At 53.4% G+C, this 25962-nt stretch overlaps 1 protein-coding gene across 1 annotated transcript in view; it reads left to right on the top strand.

Moving 5' to 3' along the window:
• Positions 1-25962, top strand: part of PHKB (phosphorylase kinase, beta) — a 63418-nt gene that overhangs the window by 27037 nt on the left and 10419 nt on the right. The window contains exons 8-24 of the mRNA XM_014528409.1: positions 918-981; positions 4301-4396; positions 5173-5370; positions 6007-6064; positions 6774-6851; positions 8347-8553; positions 14568-14731; positions 17090-17145; positions 17608-17701; positions 18637-18720; positions 19442-19546; positions 20273-20355; positions 20504-20594; positions 21558-21619; positions 21701-21863; positions 21938-22019; positions 24119-24176. Of these exons, the coding sequence (XP_014383895.1) occupies positions 918-981; positions 4301-4396; positions 5173-5370; positions 6007-6064; positions 6774-6851; positions 8347-8553; positions 14568-14731; positions 17090-17145; positions 17608-17701; positions 18637-18720; positions 19442-19546; positions 20273-20355; positions 20504-20594; positions 21558-21619; positions 21701-21863; positions 21938-22019; positions 24119-24176 (1743 nt within the window). The remainder of the gene's footprint in view (positions 1-917; positions 982-4300; positions 4397-5172; positions 5371-6006; positions 6065-6773; positions 6852-8346; positions 8554-14567; positions 14732-17089; positions 17146-17607; positions 17702-18636; positions 18721-19441; positions 19547-20272; positions 20356-20503; positions 20595-21557; positions 21620-21700; positions 21864-21937; positions 22020-24118; positions 24177-25962) is intronic.

The raw sequence follows: 25962 nt of genomic DNA, 5'->3' as shown, positions 1-25962 counted from the left end.
GGTAGGGGAGAGAGGGAGAGTGGGAGGAGGGAGGGGAGGGAGGAGAGAGAGAGGGGAGAGGGAGTGGGAGGAGGGAGGACTGGCTTTGCTGCCAGGCTCCGGGCCAGGCTGCTGCTCCGGCCCCGCTTTGTTAACTGCCTGGGAGACGTGCTGAAACGATGACAGATCATTAATTTTGTTCAGTATTCCCGGCGCACGCAGTTGCTTTCAGAAAACAGTTGCAGTAAGGAGAATAAACGGGATAGGAGGTCTAAAATGCTTAAAGGTTGCTATTTATAAGACAACAGTGTCCTATTTTTAATGACACTTGGGTCTCCCCATTTTTGAGCACAATTGTGTACGGCAGAGGAGTACACATTGTATCACAAAGAGAGGAACGCAGCGGCAGATGAGAGGCCTGCTGACCAGCCGTCTGGGGACAGAAAGCACTGCCTGTTCCGGTCCCCGAGCACGATGCTCAGCTGGGTGCAGCTCACCACGCTCCGGTCGTGTCTGACGCGAGGTCCTTTTCAGGCTCCGATTGACGTCAGCACAGCCCTTTTGCGTTGGTCTGAACTGACGGTGCCCAGCCTGGTGGTGACTCCACCGCTCATCCCAGCAGCCTCCTCCCAGCTCGCCCTTTCCCTCCTGCGCCAGGGGCTGTCCGTGCTGCCGAGTTAAAGCTGCTCCCACCCGTCCTATGGCCATTTGTCCACGCCAAGGGGATCTTAGAAACATTCCCCCCAGAGGTCACTCACGATCGAATAGAAACACTAAAATAGCGACATGTCATTCCGAGGTCTCCCCGACATTCTTCTTCTTCCGGAAGTTGTTATAAGTGTTAATAGAGACACTGGCTTGTGAATATTCATCAGACGGTGGTGCTCATTTTGTAGCCAGATGGGTCAGAGTTACAACGTGTTCCTTTTCCCTTTCAGCTCGGTTGGCTTAGCAAAAGCAGCTCTAGAAGCAATTAATGGATTCAACCTCTTTGGCAATCAGGTAAAAAAAACATAGCAGCAGCAACAAACTTTGATTACTTTTTTAATTACCTGTTTAATTAATTTGGCCACTCATTAGCCAAGTCATTACTCAGTATCGCAGAACGTCTGAAATCTATGTCGCGCGGTCGAACAGGCTGCCCTGGGACTTGCCAGTTAAATTTTAGTTTCCTAACTAAAGAACATTGCTTCATTTTAAAAATCTTTTAGTAAAGGATTCTCGTTACCTTTTTTAAAAAAATATTTTTTATTGATTTGAGAGAGAGAGGAAGGGAGAGGGAGAGATAGAAACATGGATTCGAGAGAAACATCGGTTGGTTGCCTCCTGCATGCACCTGACTGGGAATTGAACTGGTGACCTCTCCGTTCATGGGTCGATGCTCAACCACTGAGCCACACCGGCTCGGCAGAATTCTCATCATCTTTGTTCAATAACTTTCCCCTCAAATCTGCTGATGAGCTTCCACATTTAAGACATTTCTGGCCTTATATGCCGTGTATTTCCCATGTCAGTTCTCACACCAGTTTCTATGTGATGTACATCAACGTACAGCTCTGGGGAGGGGGACGTGTAACATATACAGCCACAGAATTGCAAGTTTGGATCCTAGCTTAACCCTCACCTGGCTGTGAATATGTCTAAATCTCATTTTCTTTGGGACAAGAGAGAAAACCCTGAGGGTTGCCTTACATGTTCAGAAGGTCATTAACCAGTCCCTGCACGTAATCAAGTAGCATGGCTCGAGCTGTTGATGGAAAGGAATGAAATGTAAGAATACCGCATCCTCCTCTGGGTCAAGAAGTCACTCGTGTTCTTTAGCAATGTTCGTAAAGATTCCTAAGCTGGACGGGCAAAGGAGGCTCCGGCCGATATTACAGTGAACCCCAAGCTATGAAAATGCTAGGCCAGTACAGATGCCCTGGAGGGAGTTAACGGAGGTGTAAAATGTGGCGGTTTCTGTCGGGGCGATGACAATACTAGGGACCCCAAGCGGTGAGTGTAAGAAAGTTCCTAGTGGTACCCAGCGGTCTCCCCCTCCCCACGGACACCTCTTCCCTCCCTCCCACCTCCTCTGGGGGTGGACTCCCGTCACACCCGGGACGGGAAGGATGAAGAGTGAGGCCGACAGGAAGGGACTGGGAAAAGGGGCGCAGCGCGCATTCTGGGCGCTCTCATGGCGGCCCTACGTCACCCACGGCCCACACTCGGCCTCTCTTGTGGGATGTGGGTGTGAGAGCCCGTGGAAAACCACGAGCATTAATGCTGCGCCTCTCCCGGGGATGCCCGGGGCTTCTCGGGGCCTCCGACCGGGTCCTTGGCCTCTACCCACACTCCTCTCCTCCCGAGGAGCCCAGCACTCACGCAGCTCTCAGTCGTTTTATTTCCTTTTCACCCTCCCTCTCCACACATCATTTAACCGTGCGTGCGTGCGAGCGTGTGTGTGTGTGTGTGTGTGTGTGTGTGTGTGAGAGAGAGACAGAGAAATAGGAGGGTAGTATGGCATAAATAATGGCATTGAGCCTTGTTACATCAGCCAAGAAAGATGGGAGCAGCCGGGGGCACTGTCGGATGAATGGGTGTACGCGTGCACGATAGAATAGGAGTCAGCCATAGGGAATAAAGTCTGGACATCTCCATCAGCATGGCTATACCTCGAGGGAATTATGGTAAATGAAATGAATCAGAGAAAAAAGACAAATACTGTATGATCTCACTGATGTGTGGGATGTAAATAAACAGCAGCACAAGGTCGTAGGTACGGGGAACTGATTGGTGTTGCCAGAGGTGGGGGAGGGCAAAACCGGTGCAGAGGGTCACAGGCAGAAACTCCCGGTGAGGACACCAGGAGCCCGGGGAGGGGACGCGGTGCGTTCCCTGGAGCACCGTCAGGGAACCTCCGCGTGGGCACGTCTCGCTGTGGGTCTTCAAATACGCTCGCGAGGTGGAGGCAGGTGCCGGGCAGAGTTGTGATGACTGAGGAGGTGGGAGATGGAAAGCTGCCCAGGGCGCACAGACATGCTGGCTGGCACGTCCTCAGAGAACATTCTCCCTTCTCCTGTCTTCACGGGAGAAGTCACCACGCGACCTAGTGAGGCCCCGTCTGAACGTGAAGAGAGATTGCTCAGGTTCTGCAGAGCGTTCAAAGCAAGGCATTCCGTCTCCCTCCCTTTGAACGCTGCAGCCTGAAATGAATGTGTCTGATCCTCTACAGCAGGTGATAATTAATCCCATCTGTACGTCCTCCTTAAGGACGTTTTTGAAAAATCGCTTCTGAATACGAATAGCTGCCTATGGCCCTGGGTGATTTTTATCCTCCTGTAAATCTGGACCATATGCCTAAAGCATGGCCTGGGTTTTTTTTTTTTTAAGATTTTTAAATTGATTTTGAGAGAGAAAGGGAGAGGGCGAAAGAGCAAGAAACATCCATGTGAGAATGAAACATTGATTGGCTGCCACCTGCGCGCCCCCTACTGGGGATGGAGCCCGCAACCCAGGCCTGTGCCCTGACTGGGAATCGAACCGACAACTTTTTGGTGCTCAGAACGATGCCCAGCCAACCGAGCCTCAGCAGGCAGGGCAGGCTGGTCCGTTTGTAAGAGGACAGCAAACCATGTCGCTGACTGGCCTCTGCCCAGGTGAGAAATGTGGTGAGAGCGGAGCCTGTCCCCCTGCGCACCTTCCTTGGAGGCTGGGAGAGGGGGAGGCCTGGACAAGGAGGCCATTTGTTTTTTGGCAGAAAATAGAAGGTGACTGTTTATATTAATCAAATCAAATCAAATTAATCAAATTGAGCAAGAATTGCCAAAGCTACCATTTCCCTTCATTCCTTATAAATTAGCCTCCTTAGATTGTGCCTTTAAAATTTCAACTCAGGGCAGACTTGCATGATATGGCATGCAGTTAACTTCCCTAATTAGCAGCCTAAGCATACATGGTAAGTCTTACTGTTTTCTCTATTCACAGGCTAACTAATATTGGCATTTTATTAGACTGAATATCTTTAATTGATTAGTTATCAATATATTTTGATTTATAAGAAAATATAGGAGAAATAGGGAAATAGGAAAATAACATTTGTTATGATTACAAAGTTAATATGTGTATTGCAGGATATTTGAGAAGACCTGACTGTACTGAAAAGAAAATTAAAATCTTCTGTAGTAGAGCCGCTCTCACATGCAGCCAGTGTTGTTTTTGGGTGAAGTTTCTTCCTGTAGTAGAGCCGCTCTCACATGCAGCCAGTGTTGTTGTTTTTGGGTGAAGTTTCTTTACAGTTCAGATGCCCAGCTCTGTACAAGTCCCGTCTCTCTCGTTCCAGGGCTGCTCGTGGTCAGTCATATTTGTGGATCTCGATGCTCATAATCGCAACAGGCAGACTCTGTGCTCCCTGCTGCCCCGGGAATCGCGATCTCATGTGAGCACCTTTGCCGTGAATTAGACGCCATTTGTGACGTCATCTCTGGGTGACTTTCATATGCCGGGAGGAGACTTTCTCAGAGTTTTCTGGCAGTTGCTTGTGGCTCTGTTTTTTAGAAAACATCCCAAGTGAGAGTATTTAATTATTTAAAAACAACTATTGTATAGAAGAAGTAGCACAAGATTTTGATAAGAGAAAAGTAAAACCCACAAGTGCAAATAATATCATCTCATTCCTGCACCCCCAGACTTTCATCATAGGCGGCACACTCATGTTTGTGGGTTTCCGCATGGTTGATGTACATATACAATGTTTTCACTTTACAAAACTGGAGGATATTCTTAATAATGCTCCGTAACGGAGTTCTATGAACGGACATGCTTCCATATTAAAAAAAAATGGTTTCCACAGTATACATTTTAATGGCTGCTAATATACTGTCCTAGTTGTTGGACATTTAGATTGTTCTGTTTTTCGCGATTGTAAACAAGTTGTTATGACAAACTAAGTTGTAAGGACTAATTATCGGTGTGAAATTTCACACACTGCCTTAATTAAGATCTCAAGCCTGAGGTCAGTGTTGAGCCTTGAGAAGACTTACTCACGGATAAGATTGTCTCCTCTGAGGCCCACTCTCCCAGGCCGCGTGGACGCCCCTATCCCTGGGGCACGCCTCATTGGCGCAGGGTCCCTGCCGACTCCTGACTCCCTGGGTCTCCGCGGGATGTCGGCCTTGTCGCTGTAGGTCCACCGCCCCCTCTTCTTGTCCCCAGAACACGGATGCCGCCCTGCTCCCCTGCATCAGCTACCCTGCGTTCGCGCTGGATGACGAAGCTCTGTTCAGCCAGACACTCGACAAGGTGGTTCGGAAGCTGAAAGGGAAATACGGCTTCAAGCGTTTCCTGAGAGACGGGTATAGGACGTCCCTGGAGGATCCCCACAGACGCTACTACAAACCAGCTGAGATTAAGGTACCCGAGAATGCCACCCCCGGTGCCAGCGGGTCAGAAGTGCCGCCTGGGCTTGCGTCCTGCTCGGCCGCTACCAGTGGGCGAGACCAGGAGCCTCCTCGCACATCCTCTGCGCCACTGTGTTGAGGAGGAAGTTAAATCCCTGGGTGCGTGGTGAGGCACCCCCGCTCCCTCGTGGGGGAGGCCTGCAGGCATCATGTGAACCCCCTTTCTCCAAGCCCTCCTGACCCTGGCAGACTCGGGGTTCGTCCCTGTTCCTGACACACGAGGACGGACATCTCAGAGGGCGGCAGGTGCTGCCTCCTCGCCGCCTCCCAGTGGGCTGGGCCCTCGAGGGAGCGCGTCTGTGTTCTCAGCTCTGGTCCCGCTGATGCCGGGCACGGGCGGTGCTAAGTCCCGTAAACATTGATGGAGCGAAGGCGCGCTGAGCGACGACGAAGCACATGAGCCCTTGAATGAGTCCAGAGAATTTAAAAAACAACAACGAACCTGCTGCTCAAATCAGCCTCGTTTTGTTATACAATAAGTCACTCCTTTTGCATATCCCACTGTAATTGTGATTGATACATTGCCCTGACACTGTGATTGTTCCAGCTAATTGTTCATGACATTTCCATATTTTATTTTCTGTTCTAGCTGTTCGATGGCATCGAATGTGAATTCCCCATATTTTTCCTGTACATGATCATCGACGGTGAGTGAGCTTCCCTGCGGCTGAGCTGCGGGCTGGGTGTGTCGGGAGGCGCACGCACGAGACGCCACCGCATCCTGCCGCTCAGACAGTGCCTGTGCCATCTCATCGGCATTTTACGCTCCCCGCTTCCCGGCGGAATGTTAAATCACTTAGAGAGTTAGAACCACACTGTGAATTATTATTTTTAAAAATATATTTTTATTGATTTCAGAGAGGAAGGGAGAGTGAGAGAGATAGAAACATAAATGGTCCCTACACTGGGGACTGAGCCTGCAACCCAGGCATGTGCCCTGATGGGGAATCGAACCGCGATCTCCTGATTCATGGGTCGATGCTCAACCACTGAGCCACGCTGGCCGGGCTGAATTATTTTTAAAATGATACAGCTCTATTTTCATATTTAGAAAGAAGAAAGTTTCATGCGTAGAAACCACGAATGCTATAATCTGCGACACTGGATATCTATAACATTCACACTGAAGAATCGAGAAATTTCAATTAATAATCAGTTTTCAATCCTAAATGCTAACATGACCTTCTGAAATTGATTTCCTGGAAAACTATCACACACATTTTCATTACCTTTTTTAAAATTTTATGTTTATCATTTACCTAGATAATTACCAAAATAGTTGTAGGTGGGCCGATGGCTCTGCGGGGAGTCCCCGCGTGCTCGCTGAGCGGCGCTGCGCTGTGTTCTGTGTTGCAGGGGTTTTCCGAGGCCACGCCGCGCAGGTGAAGGAGTACCAGGACCTGCTGGCGCCCGTGCTCCACCGGACCACGGAAGGTAGGCTGCGGCTGCTGCAGGCGCTCCTCCCGAGGGGCTCCCGGAGGCGCCTTCCAAATGTGCATGATTCCTCTTAGAGCAGTTGCTGTCAGACTGAAAGAAACGAGGGGGCCTTGAATGAGTTAGAAAGAACAATCTATTCACTTGTCACAAATGTGTCTTCTGAAAGGAGTGCATTTGGCACGGCCGGGATGGGGGGATTCAGGTGGTCGTGGTTGCAGCCACTGCAGGACGCGGGCCGGGCGGCGGGTCCTCCTCCGCCACCCGCTGTAGCTCCTTTGCTCTGTGCTGGCGTGACAGGAAGGACTGGTTTTTTAATCCTTACCAGAGGGTATTTTTTCATTGATCTTTAGAGAGAGCAAAGGTGGGGAGGGGGAGAGAAGCATTGATGTGAGAGAGATACATTGGTTGGTTGCTCCCATACACGCCCCAACCGGGCTGGGGATGGAACCTGAAACCGAGGTACCTGCCCTTGACCGGGAAGCCAGCCTGCGCCGCCTCAGTCTGGGGGCTGCGTTCTCACCACTGAGCCCCCAGCCAGGGCGGACGTGATGGATCTGCATCAGGGCCCGGAACCACGGTGCTCAGGGGAGTCCGCCTGCAGAGGGCTGCCATGGGCCCGGTGCGCTCTGGCCTCCTCTTGGGAGTCGCCTGTAGCACCTTCCTCAGGTTATGTCGATGTCTGCTAAGACGCCGCCCTCTGAGGATGGACTTCATATTTTAGAAATGATCGCAGGCCCCGTCCTCTGAGCAGCGTGCGGGTTCCAGGTAGAGGCCAGCAGGGCCCAGGGAAGAGTGGGACGGAGTCTTCTGTGTGAGACAGAACTCTTTCTCAGAGGAATTTCAAAGGCGAAGTTCCAGCCCGGCCGGCGGGGCTCAGTGGTCGCGTGCTGACCTAGGAACCAGTGCATGACAGACCCTCGTGTGGGTGTCAGACACACGTCAGTCCTGCCCGACGCAGGGGACGGAGCTTCAGGGAAACCTATGCGATCTCATTAGGAGACGAAGTTTCCCACGGGCTGACGTGCAGAAGCTCGGAGTGCTGTCTCCCCTGCGGCACCCAGACTCCGGTCTTCTCACAGTAACACTTAGCTTCCCCTGAGGAGCAGGTCTAACCAGGTGGCCGGGGAAGGTGTGGCGCGGAGGTCTGGGCCCGTGTGGGAAACGGGGTCTCTCTGCTCTCAGCCGGGCTCCGGGTCTGACCCCCCCCCGCACCAGGTCCCAGGTGTGAGCTTCCCCGACCGACCCTCCCTCTAAAACTGGCTTCCTCGCCGCCTGCCAGCACCTGCATAGTGCCGCGCCATGGGTGCACTTCCAGGCGCCACAGGAAGTGTTGGCGGAAGCGTGTCCTGCGCGTGGAATTGGGGTCCTCAAGTTCTTCCCGGCAGTTTCTGAAAGGGGCCCCACAGCCGCTTCCCGTAGCCCGTGGGGCCCGTCACCTCCTGCACAAGTCTCGTCGCGCTCTGCTTCCTAACAGTCACTCTCGCACCCCCAGGCCACCCCGTCGTCCCCAAGTACTACTACGTGCCGGCCGACTTCGTGGAGCTGGAGAAGAGAAACCCCGGCAGCCAGAAGCGCTTCCCCAGCAACAGTGGCCGGGACGGGAAGCTGTTCCTCTGGGGCCAAGCCCTGTACATCATCGCAAAGCTGCTGAGTGAGTGGGACGGCGGGCGGGCTCCCCGGGTCTTCACGCCCAGACAGGGTGTGTCTGCGGCCATTTCTCTCGGATCTCGGGGTGGGTGCGGTGCGGAGGTCGGGGAGCTGCTTCGTGCGCCTCCTTCACTGCGTGCCGATGGGCAGTTTCTGAGAAGGCGTCAAGTGGGCGTGGGTCCGCTCCGATCGTCAGGGCGCCTGCGGCGTGTGGGGCTCCAGCAGAGGCTGTGGGAGCGCCGATGCACTTTATAGAATGACATTCCCATCTCATGTGATGGCCATCTGGGGTCAGAGCTTTAGCAAGCTGCTTGCCAAAAGGGATGGGTTATCTCCAAGTTCCTTCTTTCCAATAAACACGCGTACCGGTGTCATCCCTGAGGCTCAGAAGAGCCCTTCCTCCCCACCCCCTCCCCCCTGCCCAGGCCACACAGCCATGACCACAGGACTTTATGGGTTTGGTCAGGGCCTCAGGGTGAGCGTGTCACCCGGAGCCTCTGTGGCATTAAATATGCTCATTAAACAGACATACTTTGGTAACTTAGTAAGATGTGACTTTGTATTCTGCTTCATTTACATGCTGATTATTAAAAAACGTATTTCTTAGTCATTTCTCTGTCCTCTGTAAAATGTCTCGTTAATTCGCTCTGCCCATTTAACCTTGGTTTTATGTTTTTTTTCTCAGTCTGCATAGTGTTTTATATATTACGTGTATTAAACCTCTCTTGCATTTTCCTAGTTTATCTTTTTAAAAAATATATATTTTTATTGATGTCAGAGAGGAAGGGAGAGGGAGAGAGAGATAGAAATATCAATGATGAGAGGAATCATTGATCGGCTGCCTGCTGCAGGCCCCACACTGGGGATCGAGCCTGCAACCTGGACATGTGCCCTGACCGGGAATCAAACCGTGACCTCCTGGTTCATAGGTCAATGCTCAACCACTGACCTACACCAGCCGGGCTCTGTGAAATGTTTTTTAAATTGTCATTTCATTAAAGAAACAAAAATTATTCATACATCTTCTTACCCTCAACAATGATGGTTTGAGCTGAACTCAGGGTCTATTTCATAAACCTTTCTGTGCATTAAAAGGCAAATACGAATGGCCCACCCACCCGCTGAGGGTTGAAGGCGGCTGCTGTGTTTGTGGAAACGCTTGGCTGTCGGAGGGTGGCCCTGTGCGGGGAGCTGCAGCCACCTCCCCATCCTGTGCTGGATCGGGGTGCTCCTGCAGGCTGGCCCCTCTCCCCAGGGAACGGTGCCAGGTGCCACGGAGCTGGCACCTCCGGGGCTTGGCTGTGCTTCCCGAGTGACGGAAACCAGTGCAGCGAGAAACAAACACAACTATTTCTGACCTTTAAGGTCTTAGCCATGTTTACCGCTGTGGCCACGAGAGCGACGATGACCACAAGTAACGTTTCTAACCTGCTCCTGCGCCGGTTTGTCATTTTGCTTATTGACTCTCCTGAGGGCCTGCTCCATGCCAGGTGGGAGGGGCGCGCGTCAGAGGCGAGCGCCTGGAGGGAGGCTCGTGAGCAGCAAGCCAGGCCCGCAGGTGCAGCGCAGAGCGCGTGAGAACAACACGCCAGGAAATCAGCGCTTTCAAAGGCCTCGGCTAACTGCTTCATTCGTGTCAGTGTTAGTAGACTAGCCCTTATGCTTTCCAAGGATATAACGTCTTACTTTATCTGTCGTCCTTTCTAGCTAACAAAATAATAAGATAGAGCTTCGTTTCCGTGGCTGGCGGCGAAACATTAATTATGTAAAATGCTGATGGTCGTGGGAGCTTTCCACATCCCAATGATCAGACAAATGAGACCGGGAAATAATTTGCTGCTATTTAGAATATCACGGCACTAATCAACCCTGCCTCATGAGCTAAACTGCTATTAATAAATGGAAATGACAGGTCGATATTTGCCATCATTAAGCCTATATTGCTTCCACTTAAATTTTGCAAAAGTACGCGAGAGAATGTCCCGGCATGTGCTCCCTGGTGTGGGCAGGACACTACCACCTCGTAGGTCTGACATCTGTTTGTGGCCTCCTCCTGGCGTCTTCCCATCAAGGTGTAGAGAAAGTCATTGCTCTTAAAGGGCAAGGTTCCCCGTGGTTCAGGGCCCAGGCCCGGGAGAGCCTGCCTGTGTGAGCTGAGCTCTGCCACTCCCCAGCCGAGGGTGCGAGGTGCTTGGCCACGCGGTGCCTCCGATTTGTCGCCTGCGAAGGATGCGGGTGTTGTGAGGATGAATGACCTGTTGCCGTGGCCACCGCTGCTCCTCCCTTCCCTCCTTCCTCTGTTATTAATGTCGCTCATTGTTGAAGACCTCTCCCAATGTCCCTAGAAACGCCGTGGCGATCTGTGTAAAGGTAGCGTTGCCATGTGCCTGGACGTTGCCCAGCTTAGAGATACCGTGAGAAACGCTCCCCAAGCTGCAAGAAACGGGCACGCGTTTTTGTGGCAGACTCCCGCCCTGTTTTCCAGAACGTCACTGCTAAGGAAACGAGGTACAAGTCCTTTTTAAGTAGACATTAAACAAACGGGCACGCGTTTTTGTGGCAGACTCCCGCCCTGTTCCAGAACTGGTCACTGCTAAGGAAACGAGGTGCAAGTCCTTTTTAACACCTTTCATACCACTCATTTTAGACAAGTCAGCAGGCTGTTGTTTTTACATGATTGCGATAGAACGGAAGATCAAGAGTGAATGAGCGCGTTTTCATAGCTTCCCTGTAGTGAAAGTGAAAACAGGGCCAACTCATTTTAGAGGTAGGGCCTAGCCCGGCCAGTGTGGCTCAGTGGTTGAGCATCAACCTATGAACCAGGTGGTCCGATTCCTGGTCAGGCATATGTCTGGATTGCAGGCTCGAGTTCCAATAGGGGGTGTGCAGGAGGCAGCCGATCAATGATTCTCTCTCACCATTGATGTTCTGTCTCTCTCTCCCTCTCCCTTAGTCTCTGAAGTCAATAAAAATATATATAAAAGAAGAAGTAGGGTCTTTATTTATGTTATTCAATTAACTAATTATTTTAAATCTTTTTAAAATAAATAAATAAAATCATGTTTTATTTTTCATTTACAGTTCACAACCCAGTGACCAGACATTAAATAACTTACAAAGTGGTCACCTCGATAAATCTGTAGCCATCTGACACCCTTCAGAGTTGTCACAGTATTACTGACTATGTTCCCTATACTGTACTTTACATCCCATGTCTATTCTGTAACTGCCAATTTGTACTTCTTCATCCCTTCATCTTTTTCACCCATCCCTCACCTGCCTCCTATCTAGCAACCATCAAAATGTTCTCTGTATCTATGAGTCTGTTTCAATTCTGGTTGTTTATTTTGTTTCTTAGATTCCACAAATAAGTGAAATCATATGGCATTTGTCTTTCTCTGTCTGACTTATTTTACTTAGAATAATACCCTCTAGGTCAGTGATGGCGAACCTTTTGAGCTCGGCGTGTCAGCATTTTGCAAAACCCTAACTTAACTCTGGTGCCGTGTCACATATAGAAATTTTTTGATATTTGCAACCATAGTAAAACAAAGATTTATATTTTTGATATTTATTTTATATATTTAAATGCCATTTAACAAAGAAAAATCAACCAAAAAAATGAGTTCGCGTGTCACCTCTGACACGCGTGTCATAGGTTCGCCATCACTGCCCTAGGACATGCTCAGAGAGAAAGAGAGAGAAGAGAGGAAGGGAGGGAGGGAGGGCAGGGGAGAGAGAGAGAGAGAGAAACACTGATGTGAGAGAGACACATCAAGCGTTGCCTTCTGTACCTGCCTTGACTGGGCATTGAACAGCAGCCTTTGGGTGCATAGGACAATGGTCAGCCGGCTGAGCCACATGGGCCGGTGACTAGACTTTAATTTTAAAAATGTCTTGGGGTGAAGGGCTGCCTGTGAAGGAGGAAGTGTGAGCCAGAGGTGTCCAGCGAGATGTCTTCCTGGTAAACGTCCCCTTCACAGGGTTATGTGAAGGTGTCCCGTGGGCTTGAGAAGGTGCAGGGTGCACGGGGGCAGGGGCGGGCGGGTGCCTCTCAGCGCTGTAGCTCCGGGCAGCCCGCAGGGCTGGCGGTCGTTCCACTGCCTGCTCTCATGCTGGGCGGAGGGGTGTTTACATTCTATGTAGTTCTTCCTGTGGATGCAGACTATGTGGTGGCAACAGAATGAACGTTTGCAGGGTCAGCAAACCTCAGTGGTAAGCGACACCGGTCACGGGGGCTGTTAAGATGAGGCGCCGTGGGCTGTGGAGATGCCTGAGGGACGGGAGTGGGTCGGCGTGGCCGGGCGCAGCCAGTGGACGCTGTTGACTAGAGCAGCAAGGCCGCTCTCACGGGAGTGAGGCTCACGCAGTGTACAGGCCCCTTCATTGTCTTTCCATGGGCTTTTTCCCCCCTAGAGAGAGTAGAAGGGGAGCGGGGGAGAGAGAGAGGGGGAGAGAGAAAAGAGAGAAACAGTGATGTGAGAGAAACGTATTGATTGTTGCCTCCCGCCTGCGCCCGGATGGAGGTGGGGGATCAAAACTGCAACTGAGGTCCGTGCCCTTGACCGGGAATCAAACCCATGACCCTTTGGTCCTTTGGCCCACACGGTAACCACTGAGCCAGACCGGCCCGGGCAGCGCTCCCTTTAGTTTAAAAAACATGCATGTGGGCACACACACACACACACACACACACACACACACACTTGTTTTAATGAGAGGAAGGGAGAGCCAACCAGACCCATTAGATCCTGTCACACTATTTCTCTGAGCCTTTTGATCATTTTTTCCATAAAACATGTGAATACCTGAGTGGTTAACAGAGCAGAAGCTGTTTGGAGACGGTTACATAAACGTTGGGCTTTCTCAGGACACAGAGTGGCGGTCAGTGCACAGTAGACGAGTCTCCCGGCCGCGGGCCCCTCACTCAGGCGGGGACGGGCTCTGTCTCCACTCCCTGTCCGGACAGCGCAGCGCACCTGCAGGGGTGGCGATGCAGGGGAGTCGGGGTGTGCGAGGGGGAGGCAGGAACCCGGCGGGAGTGGGTGGGAAGGTGGGGAGAGCTGGACTCTGAGACGGTCAGGAAGGCTGACGACGTGTGTTCTGGGAGGAAGGGCGCAGAACTGGCCGGAACTCGGGGGCTGGTCTGCAGACCTGCAGGGCCCGCCGCACAGCAGCCCAGCCTGGGCTCCCACCGCCGCCCTGCAGCTCGCGCACCATCACATGGTTTCTGGGTGTGATGTGTGAGTCGGGGCACTGCCGTCGCGGGCTCCCAGGACCTGGTTGCGGGTACCCTCGGAGCGATGGCGTGGACGGTGCCCAGAGCCAGGTGCGGGGAGTGACGGGCTCAGTGGTGGAGACGGGCTCCCTAGGTGGGCTTGCCGCACTCAGGGGGCAGCCTCTCCATGTAGTCGCTTCCTGTGCAGCTCCTGCAGCACGGGCTTGTCCTGCGCCCTTTGCTGTTCTTGTTTCAGAGCTGCTCACGGTTTTTCGAGGTTTACGAACCTTGGGCGATTTAAGGAAACTTTGCACGAGGCTCCGCTTTATTTGGTTCACTTCATTCCAATGCTCTCAGATCGCTGGACCAGTTTGAGACAATTTCTACTTAAAGGATTAACACACACTTCACTTCACTCGCTTGGCAAAGAGAGAGAGAGTGCATGGGACTCAGAGCCGGGTTTCCCTGCAAGATGGGTCTTTAGCACTGAGCACAGAACCCGTGGCCGTTACGATGACACAGAAGGACACAGCCCAGGTGGCAAACACGCCTCCGGGAACCTGGAGGCCCCCCCCCCCCCACACACACATACACACACACACACACACACACACAGCCACAGAGGAGCTTCTCAGGCGATGTCTCTGAAGGCCTGGACCCCCCCTCCACCAACACAGCCACAGAGGAGCTTCTCAGGCGTATCCCCATCTTTAGGGAAGAAGAGCCTCCTGTCAATCACTGTTTACCTGGAGCCAAAGGGAAGGACACGCCGGGTCAGAACTCTCCAGAACTGAGGGAGGTCCACCTGGAAGTTTAAAGCAACGGGCCGACTGCTGGCACCATTCCAGCGGCCCCTGAGCTGGTGAAGATGAGCAGCTCCACTAGCAGCGGGAGGGCAGTGACGGCTCACACGGCCATGGCTCCCATGGCCAGGCTGGAGCGTGGGGGGAGGCAGGACGCCAGGCTGAGGTCCAGCGCCCAGGAGCACACGGAGCCGGTGGCTGGTGTCGTTGTAACCAATGCCTCAGGCCTCCACGCCCGCCCCTCCGGGCCCCTCCGAGCCACTGGACGCCTGGCTCCTTCCTCTGAGGGAAATCCACTTTCTCATAAATAGAGGCCACTTGCCTGGGGCTTCCTTTCTCCTCATGTTGAATCTGTTGACGGGTTTAAAGGTCTGAGTCTCTGAAGAAGACCTCTCCCTTGGTCCTCACGGAACTCCCCCGTCAGTGCTCCCCGTCCCAGGGCGGCCCCTCCTAAGGGCAGGCGGGGCTGTGGGGGCCCCTCCTAAGGGGCCCCCGGAGACTCGCAGGGAGTTGGATTGTCTCGTGAATAGAACATGAGTATTTTGGGCGAGTGAAGCAGTATTTCACGTCTTTGGTTTAATTATCGTGGTAGAGCAGGTCACGTGTGCTGAAGCACCCTGAGGCAGTTTGGGTTCCCGGTCATCATTTTTGCAACACCCCAGCGTTGAGCCTGAGAATTGTGTTTAATAGGCCAATTAGGGCGGATTGAGCTGCATTGTCTCGTGAATAGAACATGAGTATTTTGGGCGAGTGAAGCAGTATTTCACGTCTTTGGTTTAATTATCGTGGTAGAGCAGGTCACGTGTGCTGAAGCACCCTGAGGCAGTTTGGGTTCCCGGTCATCATTTTTGCAACACCCCAGCGTTGAGCCTGAGAATTGCGTTTAATAGGCCAATTAGGGCGGATTGAGCTGCTCTGCGGGTCTGGGAGGAAAGGCAGGTGGGAGAGGGATGCTTTTTAATCGTCAGAGCTTATTTTCCAAGCTCCAGAGCCGGATGGAAGCCAGTATCGATCGGTAAATCACGTACATGTTTACCTCTGTGGGCGCCGAGTTCCTTCTGGGGGGGATGGTGGGCAAAGGGCTCCGGGCGGGGCTCGGAGGCCGACGCTCAGCAGGCAGGTGGTTTGTGAAGGGAGCTTGCTGAATGGCTCAGCCCCTGCAGCCCCCAGCCGATGCTCACGTGGTGCCTTGCGCGTGGGCACTTCAGAGCTGGTTCCAGTCTGCCAGGCAGAGGGAGAGAACAGAGTCCAAGCAGGCCTGCGAGTCCAAAGGAAACACCAGGCCACGGCCGGGAGCTGCAGTGCCCTCCTGGGACGCCCCGGGGCTGCCTGCCAGCCCACGCCGTCCTCACCCCTTAGGTAGGAGCCCTCACTCCCGCAGACTCAGCGACCCCCGTCGGAGCCCACCCCTCCTTCTGATGCAAATACCAGGCTTCACCCGAGAGAAATGAGGCTCAGTGTTTTGATTTCTCGTTAGAAATCTCGATGTGCCTCTGAATAATTCATTTACTTCCTGGCCCTTTGGAGTAACATGAACTGTTAAGGTTTTTATCGAATAGAAATAGAATTTATAGCCCTGGCCGGTTTGGCTCAGTGGAGAGAGCGTCAGCCTGCGGACCGAATGGTCCTGGGTTCGATTCCAGTCAAGGGCACGTACCTTGGTTGTGGGCTCCTCCCCACCAGGAAGTCCGCCCGAAATGGCATTGTCACTGCGGTCCTGGGGGTCGTGCCTTTGGCCGCGCGGGTTTCGCTGCTGATGCGCATATTCTGTGCTGCTGGCCTTCCATGCCACGCACAGTCCACCCTCAGAACCACAGAGGCAGTCCCTGGCGGGGTCGGCCGTGGACAGCGCGCTGCGGGAGTGGGGCGCATCCCTGTGAAGACATGGTGTGTCCCGTGTCCTCAGAGCTGCCTACCGCGGGGGTTCCGGGGCTTCTGAGCGCTCCCTGTGGGTCACGTAGGGCTCAGGGCGTCAGATGGCCAGAGCCCGTCTCCGTCACCGAAACAGAAGCACGTGCCCAGCGCTGGCCCCGAGGGGACCGCTGAGCCTCAGCTTGTGCGGGGACACGGTGCTGACTGCAGTGAGCGGGCCGGCCCCCCATGTGGGAGCCACACCTTAGAGCTTGGCTCTCGGACACATGAGGTGCGCAGGCAAGTTGCTAACAGGACCGGGAGGAGCCGTGTGCGTGTTAAGATGTCAAACGAGTAACTTCACTCCCAGTCACTGTCTCACAGAGAATACAAACATTGGGTTTTTATGTTTAGCTCCTCCTCTTCCCCTCAGAGGGAAGTGATGGAAAATGGCTCTCCGTCCCCAAACTACTCTCAGGCCTCATTCCAAAGAGCCCGACGGCTCACCTCCCCGGGCGGTGAGCTTGATGGCTCCCTCCTGTCCCACGACTGTGCGCGTCAGAGGGACCAGGGGGCAGCGAGAGCAGGAGGGGCGGCCCCGCAGGCAGCTCGTGCCGTCCTCTCAGTGAACCCGGAGACGTTAATGCTGCCCGGGCGCCCGGATAACAGCCGTGGTGACCGGATCTTCTCAGTCGCGCCCCCTTTCTGTGTGGCAGGGCCCCCTGGAGAACGACCTGGTGGTCCACGTGGCGCTCATCGCGGAAAGCCAGCGGTATGGAGCGTGGAGGGCGGCGTGCGCTGTGGGGAGCCTGGGGGGGGGGGCGCTCGCTTTCCCCTCCCGATGTTGAGGCTGGCGGCAGAGATTCCGCGTAGGCCCTTGGCAGGGTTTAAGGACGGCGTGCACGCCCCTTTAAGTGCAGGACCACATTCTCGTCAGTTTTAGTGACGGGAGTGTTAACTACTGTGACCAGCGCCAGTGTGGCCTGGGGTGCAGCATTGAAACACGAGCTCACAGATTAGGGGGATCCCCCAATCCTGTGCCTGCCCCCCGCCCACGTTGGCCCGTCCCCAGAGCTCCCACCTGATGTTCCGTGAGGCCCCCGGGCCCCGGGGTCCCAGGGCAGACGGCACGCTGCTCCGCTGACAAATACAGCTGCCCCGAGCCCCGTCTCTGCCCGTGGGTTCCACGCTGCTCCCTGCTGTCCCCAAGGTCCCTCTCTGCCTGGCCCCTCAGCCTCCAGGTTTTCCTCAACACGTACGGGATCCAGACGCAGACGCCTCAGCAGGTGGAGCCCATTCAGATCTGGGCGCAGCAGGAGCTGGTGAAGGTGGGTGCTGGCTCCCCACCGTCGCCCTGGGAGCCCCCTTTTCCTGACTTCCGCAGACCTCGTCCCTTCAGTCACATCAGCACTGAGATGTAGATGAACGCACAGGCAGCGCACAGATGATGTCATCTATGCACCATCCATGTCCACGTCTGCACACTGATGCGTGGGGTGTGCGTGCATCTATGGCAGTGATGGCGAACCTATGACACGCGTGTCAGAGGTGACACGCGAACTCATTGTTTTGGTTGATTTTTCTTTGTTAAATGGCATTTAAATATATAAAATAAATATCAAAAATATAAGTCTTTGTTTTACTATGATTGCAAATATCAAAAAAATTTCTATATGTGACACGGCACCAGAGTTAAGTTAGGGTTTTTCAAATGCTGACACGCCGAGCTCAAAAGGTTCGCCATCACTGATCTATGGCGTTAGGGAGCTGTCCTGCTGCTACTGGTGGTTTAGGGGTCACAGAATAACTCCCGCCCCTTTAACATGCACCAGCGTTGCCCAACGGGTGGTGAGAGTCGGCGGGGCCGTGTAGTAGCATTTGGCTTAAACTTTAAAATAAAATTTATAGCAGAAAAATCAGTAAGACGCTCCCGCTTGGGTGAGAAGTGCTGGGAGGAGGAGGGCGCCTGCGGCCTGTGCTCTGACGTTAACTGGCGGACGTGGTGGGCCCGGGGCCTCTGTCTCGTTCCCTTGTGCATCGGCAGAGCCGGAGGCTGACTCTGACCGTCCGGCTCTCACATCTCGGGGCCCAGAGTCCAGTGGCCGCCATCGGCCGGCTTGTGTGCCTCAAGCCCATGGGATAAGGTCTCCCGCGCTTTTCCTCTGGAGAGAGAAGAAAAGGAGCAGGAAATGGCGGGGGTGGGGCAGGGGCAGGGGGGGAAGCACGCTCCTCGCCCCTCTGTTAACACACGTGTGTCTTACAGGCCTACTTCCACCTGGGCGTCAACGAGAAGCTGGGGCTCTCGGGGCGGCCGGACAGGCCCATTGGCTGCCTCGGCACGTCCAAGGTGCGCGGGCTCCGGGGGTGGGCACCGCGGCACCATGGGCGGGAGCGGCTGCACTTGGGCTCCTCCCTGGAGTCACTTTTAAAATTATATTTTCATTGGTTTCAGAAAGGAAGGGAGAGGGAGAGAGAGAGAAACATCAATGATGAGCGAACATTGATGGGCTGTCTCCTGCACGCCCCACACTGGGGATCGAACCTGCAATGAGAGGGAGAGAGAGAGAAACATCAATGATGAGCGAACCATTGATGGGCTGTCTCCTCCACGCCCCACACTGGGGATCGAACCTGCAACCCAGGCCTGTGCCCTGACCGGGAATGGAACCCTGACCTCCTGGTTCATAGGTCGACGCTCAACCCCCGAGCCACACCGGTTGGGCCTGAGTCATGATTTTTTACAGCCAATTTCCTTATTGGATTTGTGTGACATCACAGAAGTCTTCTGGGAGGGAGGGAGTGAGCGCCCCGCTCCGTTACCTCTGAGTGCCCTGAGATAGCGGGATGGTGGTGGCTGCCGACAGGGGCTCTCTGTCGTGGTGGAGGGACGGTCATGTGCTTCCTCACACCCCCAGTCAGTCAGGGGCTTTAAAACTCCTTCATGTTACGTGTTTTTTATGAGTCTATTATTTGCCTCCTCTGATCGGACATGAGTAGTCATTTTTTCAGACTCTGTAACGTACCTCAGCCTCGGCCGGCTCTGTGTTTATTTTGAACGTCTCCCGCAGATTTACCGCATTCTGGGGAAGACTGTGGTGTGCTACCCCATCATCTTCGACCTGAGTGACTTCTACATGTCCCAGGACGTCCTGCTGCTGATAGACGACATAAAGGTAGCCGGGAGCACTCCCTCACCCACAGGCAGGGCTGTTCGGCTAATTCCATCATAGGTCCTGGCTCCGACCCGTCACCCTGGTGGTCTGGGTGACAGGGTCTGCTCTGCTTAAGCTGGCGTGGCTGCTCGGACTCTGGGTCCTCTGGCGCCCGCGGGTCATCTCCTCTGGAACAAAAGCTGAGCCAGAAGCCATTCATTATGAAGAATGTCAAGGAAGACAGCCAACTCGTAGCCCCGTTAGTTAAGCCTCCTCCCTTTTCCGTTTCCACTGCGGAGGGTCGTGACGCCCCTGTTTGCTCATCATCACGGCCGCCGCGCGCGAGTGCTGCCCGGCTCTGAGGGGGATGGGCAGGGAGACACTGAGTCGGAGGAGAACCTCCCCATGGCGGGAGGTCCGTGTGGGTTCAGTCCAGTCTCTCCGCCTCCCGTCTCACACGCTCAGGGTGGAGGTGAGCATGAGCCTGCCTCCCCTGGGGCCGTCCTTGACTGTGCTTATCAGGCCACACGCCAAAAACAAGCATCCTTAGTCCCATGCATCTGTTCTCTTAGAGAACAAAGTATGAAGGCAGGGTGGTTCCGGTAGCTTGTGCGTGCCCTGCCATATGTGTTGGTGCTGGACTTCTGCCCTGGTCGCCTGCTCACCCCTGGGTGGACTGGGAGTGACCTGGGCATGGAGGGCTTTGCCGGCTCAGCCAGGTGCCACCCCGCCCCGCTGTCCCCACAGAACGCGCTGCAGTTCATCCGGCAGTACTGGAAGATGCACGGGCGGCCCCTCTTCCTCGTACTCATCCGGGAAGACAACATCAGGTGGGTGGGCGCGGGGCGGTGCCGCCCGTGCTCCCCGTTCCCCTCGGGGTTCCGGCGCGGGGCAGGTGTGAAGGGCACTCGGTGGGAGGTGGTCCGTTTCTCATCCTGCGTTCACATGCGCATCTTGCTTGTCTGCTTCTATCTCTAGGGGCAGCCGGTTCAACCCCATCCTGGACATGCTGGCGGCCTTCAAGAAGGGCGTGGTCGGGGGCGTGAAGGTGCACGTGGACCGCCTGCAGGTAGCTGGTGTTCCTCCGGCGCCAAGGCTGAGCTCGCACCTCATTTAGTTACGACAGTTAGTCCAGTGAGGGCGCAGGTGTTTCTCCATGTGCGCGCTGTGGGAGGCGCTGGTCTCGGGGCGTTATTCCCGCCCTCCCCGTGCAGTGGCTCCCCAGCCCACTTGCCTATTGACTCCAATTAAACATTCCCTTTACGGGCTATTAGTACAGAAGGGAGGCCAAGCTAATAAAACTAGAAAACATTAAATCAAAATTAATTTTCTTATGTTTTCAGTGTTAGTTACCAGCTTTGAGAATAAATGAATTCTTGACTCTTTCTTTATATCCACATTACAATCCAGTATCAAACCGGTTCTCTCCTCTCAGAACCTAGCCGTTCCCATCATCTCCAGCCCCGACACTGGTCCAGGCCACCACCATCCCCCCTGGGTCCTAACAGTCCTCTCCTAAGTTCCTATTGGCCACAGCGGCTCCCTCCTCCTGCTCTCCCCAGCCCATAGGCCTCCAGCGCCTTCCCCTCACCCAGGGAAGCCGAGCCCTCTGTGTGTGTGCTGTCCACCATGAGCGGCACCCAGCGATTCACAGGATCTCTGCCCAGACAATTTCAGCATTTCGTGTTTTCTTTGATTTCAAATTATTTTTTAGCACTTTAATAGGCAGTGAATTTTATCTCAGCTTGAAAATGACCACAGCTCTGAGAGCAGAGAGAAGTACAGTTGGTGTCGTGTTGCTGTCCTTATTCACTCTGACTCGTGGGCCGCAGCTCGGTGTCTGGGCTGTGTTTCGTGTGTGTGTGGCATGTGCAAACCTGTCTGATTTTAGAACACCCACGTAAGAAATGGCTTCAGGGTTGATATGTTAGGTAAACCCATTTGAAGAATGACATGGGGACAGTCAGGCGTGTGCACAGGTCACAGAGTTGGGCCTGATGAACTCATTCGCGCCCGCCTTCCCGCCCTCCAGACGCTGATATCAGGAGCGGTGGTGGAGCAGCTGGACTTCCTGCGCATCAGCGACACGGAGGAGTGAGTCCCGCCCGGGGGCTGGCGTGTCTCCGGGTCCCATTGCAGGTGCAGGAGTCGGAAACGTTCTCTGTTGGCGTCTAGGGTTCCGGAATTCAAGAGTTTCGAGGAACTAGAGCTCCCCAAACATTCCAAAGTCAAACGGCAGAGCAGCGCCTCCCAGGCCACCGAGCTGGAACTGCAGCCCGACGTCAGCCTCGCCGAGTGGAGGGCCAGACCCACCCAGGACATTCTGCAGAAGCTGGAGGTGAGGCGGGCCCTTCCCAGGGGCCCCGAGGGAGGCCTGTGGCCCCCCGTCACCCCCGTGATCTGTGTTCCCAGGACTGCAGCGGCCTGGCCAGCCAAGTCATCCTGCTGGGCATCCTGCTCAAGAGGGAAGGCCCCACCTTCATCACAAAGGAAGGTAGGGGCGGGCGGAGACGTTTCCAGCAGCGGCCGCGCTGCCGCGAGCTTCTGCCGAACACCAGACTCACCAGTGACTTCCTTGAACTCTTTTAAACATTTACGTGGGAAACGCTCGTGCGCGCCACCTGGCCGGCGGGGGAGGTGTGCGCTCCTCATGGCTCAGGGACGCAGGGTGTTTCTCTGATGGTCTGAACGGTGCTGGAGCCGGGGTTCTGCTGTGACTCTGAACCTGGTTGCTCCCGGACAGTGTCTCTTTCCAGTTTTATTTTCTGTCCGTTTTCAAGAACAACATTGAATTGTTGTAGCTGTAAACACCAGCCGCCCCGTGGTCCGCAGCAGCCACGTGGGCGGAACCGACACGGGATGGGGGTGTGCCCTGAAGATGAACAGAAATAAGCCCCTTCCGTGGTGTCCACCACGCTGCGTTCACGGGGAACCCGTTACCCCTGGACCCGAGTTTGTGCATTGAGTCGCGGCTCTCAAGAGCCCCTGAGTTCTCCATCGGGCGTTTTCCCATAGAGAACAATGCAGGATACACTTCACGTGGGTGTTGTCCAGCTACTCAGCGTTTTGGGCTCATCTGGGACATGTTGCTTTGGTTGGACCTGGAAATTGAGTCAGAATTTTAAGCATCGGTGTAATTAATAAGATTTATAGTTTTGGTAGTGAACTAAACATAATCACTTATTCACATAAGGCAATTCGTTTTTGCATTATTGTAGCTAAGAGCCAACCTTGAGTATTATACATGCGAATTAAATACTCTTAATTTTCTTAACTAATTAAAGGCGGAAGAACTTTAGGCGAATTTCAAACAGAATCCCTCATTTCTAATTAGTATTGAAACTATAAGTATAAGCAGAATCCCAATTATATTGAGGACGTTCACTGAAATTTACACTTTAAAACAATAGGATTTCATAAAAGCAAGGATTTCATTAGGAGCCTGGACTCCAGGATGGGTATTTTAGTAGTGCTTTAACACAGAACAATATTTATGTAAATAGTTTATCACAAACATGCTGAGGGAATCATTTCTTAAACCATTTTTTGTAAACTTGGGAGTAATACTCATCTTTCACTTAGATACTGAGATGGTTTAAATCTGTAAAACCTTACGATAGAGTGAAAATCGAGAGCGTGTATAGAACCTGAATGTGATTTTACCCGATTAGTTACAGAGTCAGAGAAGTAAGTTCAGGGTAAAATGACGACCCTCCTCTTCACCCTGTTCCTCTCGGTGCTCTGTCTCCTCACGTGGTTACTTCATTGGCAAAGCCGACATGAGGCCCGGCCAGTGGGGACTGGCACCAGGGAGCGCAGGGCGTGGCGTGGGTGTGAGCAGCAGCGCATACGCCTCCGTAGTTTTGCCGAACAAATAAGTAAAGAATCATATACAGGGTGTCCCCCCAAAATGTATACACACTTTGAATAATTATTCATTCCCATGGGTTAAATCTGAAAAGAAAACATTGTCAATTGAGCTATCAAAAATATATATGTATACATTTGGGGGGACACCCTATATATGCAGAGGCTCCAGCATTTGCTCAGTTGGCTATGTTCTGTGTTTTATTTTCTGCAGTGAATTAAAATAACACTTTTATGTGTTGAAAACTTAGAGATTGCATATTAATTAAGAAAAAATCGAGACATCCAGTCCTCACTAAATCACCTGCTCAGACGAACTAGCAGCAGGGGCAGGACCACACTGTGTATTTGGGCAGCATGTTACCTGTGTCAGGCAGTGCGGGACATTACGGTGTGGGCGTACCAGCTCTCGTGGAACAAAACAAAATGGAAATGCGAGGGGCTTTTTTTTTTTTTAATATATTTTATTGATTTTTCACAGAGAGGAAGGGAGAGGGATAGAGAGTTAGAAACATCGGTGAGAGAGAAACATCGATCAGCTGCCTCCTGCACACTCCCCACTGGGGATGTGCCCGCAACCAAGGTACATGCCCTTGACCGGAATCGAACCTGGGACCCTTCAGTCCGCAGGCCGACGCTCTATCCACTGAGCCACACCGGTAAGGGAAATGTGAGTGGCTTTTAAGTGGAGAATAAATGTGACGCACTCTCTTCCCCGATGTCCAGGTACCGTGTCCGATCACATCGAGAGAGTCTATAGGAAAGCTGGCAGCAAGAAGCTCTGGTTCGTATGAGTGTCCTTGTCCTTGTGTTTGTCCTGTGTGTTGTCCTAGTGAAGGGCCTGAAGATGATGGGCTGGTCTCCAAGATGCTGTTCCCCCTCATTTCCACTGTCCAACTCCGCGGCCAGCACCGTGCCCGCCACACTCCCCGAGATTAAAGTGCCTGGGAGGGAGACTCCCCGGAGCAGCACCTGGGGGTGTGCACGGGCGGCCTGTGCGTGACCTTGCCCCCCGGGGCCCAGCAGTGCTTCCGGCTCTGCTCTGTCAGGAGCCTTGCCCACTGCCTCGGAGGCCACGGGGGGAGAGGCTTATGTCAGCGCCGGCACCAGTCATCCCCTGAGCAGGCAGTTCTCACCACTTAGACGGAATAGCTCCCAGGGCCCGCAGTGGCTTCTCGGAAAATGACTAATGAGTTCTGCAGCGGTAGTCTCTTCCCAGGGGTTGAAACAAAATGAGGTAAGTCGAAATAAAACAGTTTAAATTCACAGCAGGGCAGTTGGCCTAAACGCACGGCTCTCTGCATTTTGAAGCAATTCTAACAGCATTACTGGCGGAATCTAACATTTTGAAAGTAAGAGTATACATATATATTTTTTACGTGACCCATTATTTTCTAATTTTGGGGGGAAAAAGTCTCAAGATATGTAAGAAACTCCCTTCACCCGAGTGAGCCTTGGGGTTCGAATCTCTGAAATCAGAGTATTGATAAGCCAGTCTCTTGGCAGCCTTCCAGCTCTGTGATGCTCACAAACACGCCCTTCCCGCCCAGGAGAAATAGTGCCGTAACCTGGGGGGACCCCGTTTCTCACTGTAGACCCTCAGCACGTGCAGCGTGCGAGCTCAGAGACGCTGCCTGACAGCCGGGGAGGGCCCGAGTGGCCATGATCTTCCTTTGGCTAAGCAGCCCCGGTTTTGCTTCACTTGCCTTTGAGATAAATGTTACATGTGGCTTTTAGGTAAATGTTACCCTGGCATCTTAGGCCATTGGCCAGCAGACGCTGACGGTGCTGACTATTATGTTGAAAAGAACAGGCTCCCGGAAGTTGTATTGACTGTATTTTCCCTTTTATGGCTTCGCACTGACACACCCAGGTTGGCGGTTCGCTCTGGGGCTGCATTTACCCAGAAATTCTCCTCCTCCATAGCCCCGCACGTTACCACCATCCTGGTCCATGGGAAGCAGGTACACGCACGGCGTGTGGCCACGGCTGCCTGGCGTGTGGGCTTCCTTGCATCCGCGGGTCGAGCCTACCTGCTGGGCGAGTGTGTGGGTGACAGCTCTTCTAAACGCAGGGGTGTCTGTCGCACTGATGACCAGTTAACTGACTTCGCTTCACTGTTCCCTCCGCACTGAGGTCAAGGCATGGACCTGCCTTTATAGGCCAGCTCTCACCAATATCCCGAACTTCAAGAAAACCGTTTTAAACCTGTATTTTACTTTTTTCATCTAAAAGTTCCACATGAATTTTCACTTTTGAGGGAGAAACAAATTGCATGTGCTGTGCTTTAAAAGCAATCTGTTCTCCGAAGGCTAAGACTTTTGCAGAAATGTAAAAATAGCAGCGTGAATTCCTTCCTCCCACATCCTGGCTTCCGCTAAGAAAAATGCTGGTCTTTCCTTGTAACGCTTCCTACACCCAGCACTCAGCGAGCCCCGTAAGCCAGGCATTCCGGTCCGAGGCCCCGAAGGACACACGGTGAAGGTGGTTTGTACCAGGAACAGATGATGGACAGGGTTAGACGTCAGCCAGCCTTTCTGTGCAGTCAGGGCTCCCACTGAATCCCTCGC

The sequence above is a fragment of the Myotis brandtii genome, unplaced genomic scaffold (genome assembly GCF_000412655.1).
Source record: "Myotis brandtii unplaced genomic scaffold, ASM41265v1 scaffold633, whole genome shotgun sequence".
Taxonomy (NCBI): Eukaryota; Metazoa; Chordata; class Mammalia; order Chiroptera; family Vespertilionidae; genus Myotis; species Myotis brandtii.
The sequence above is the reverse complement of the archived record's forward strand: the minus strand, read 5'-3'. Positions and strand labels throughout refer to the sequence as shown.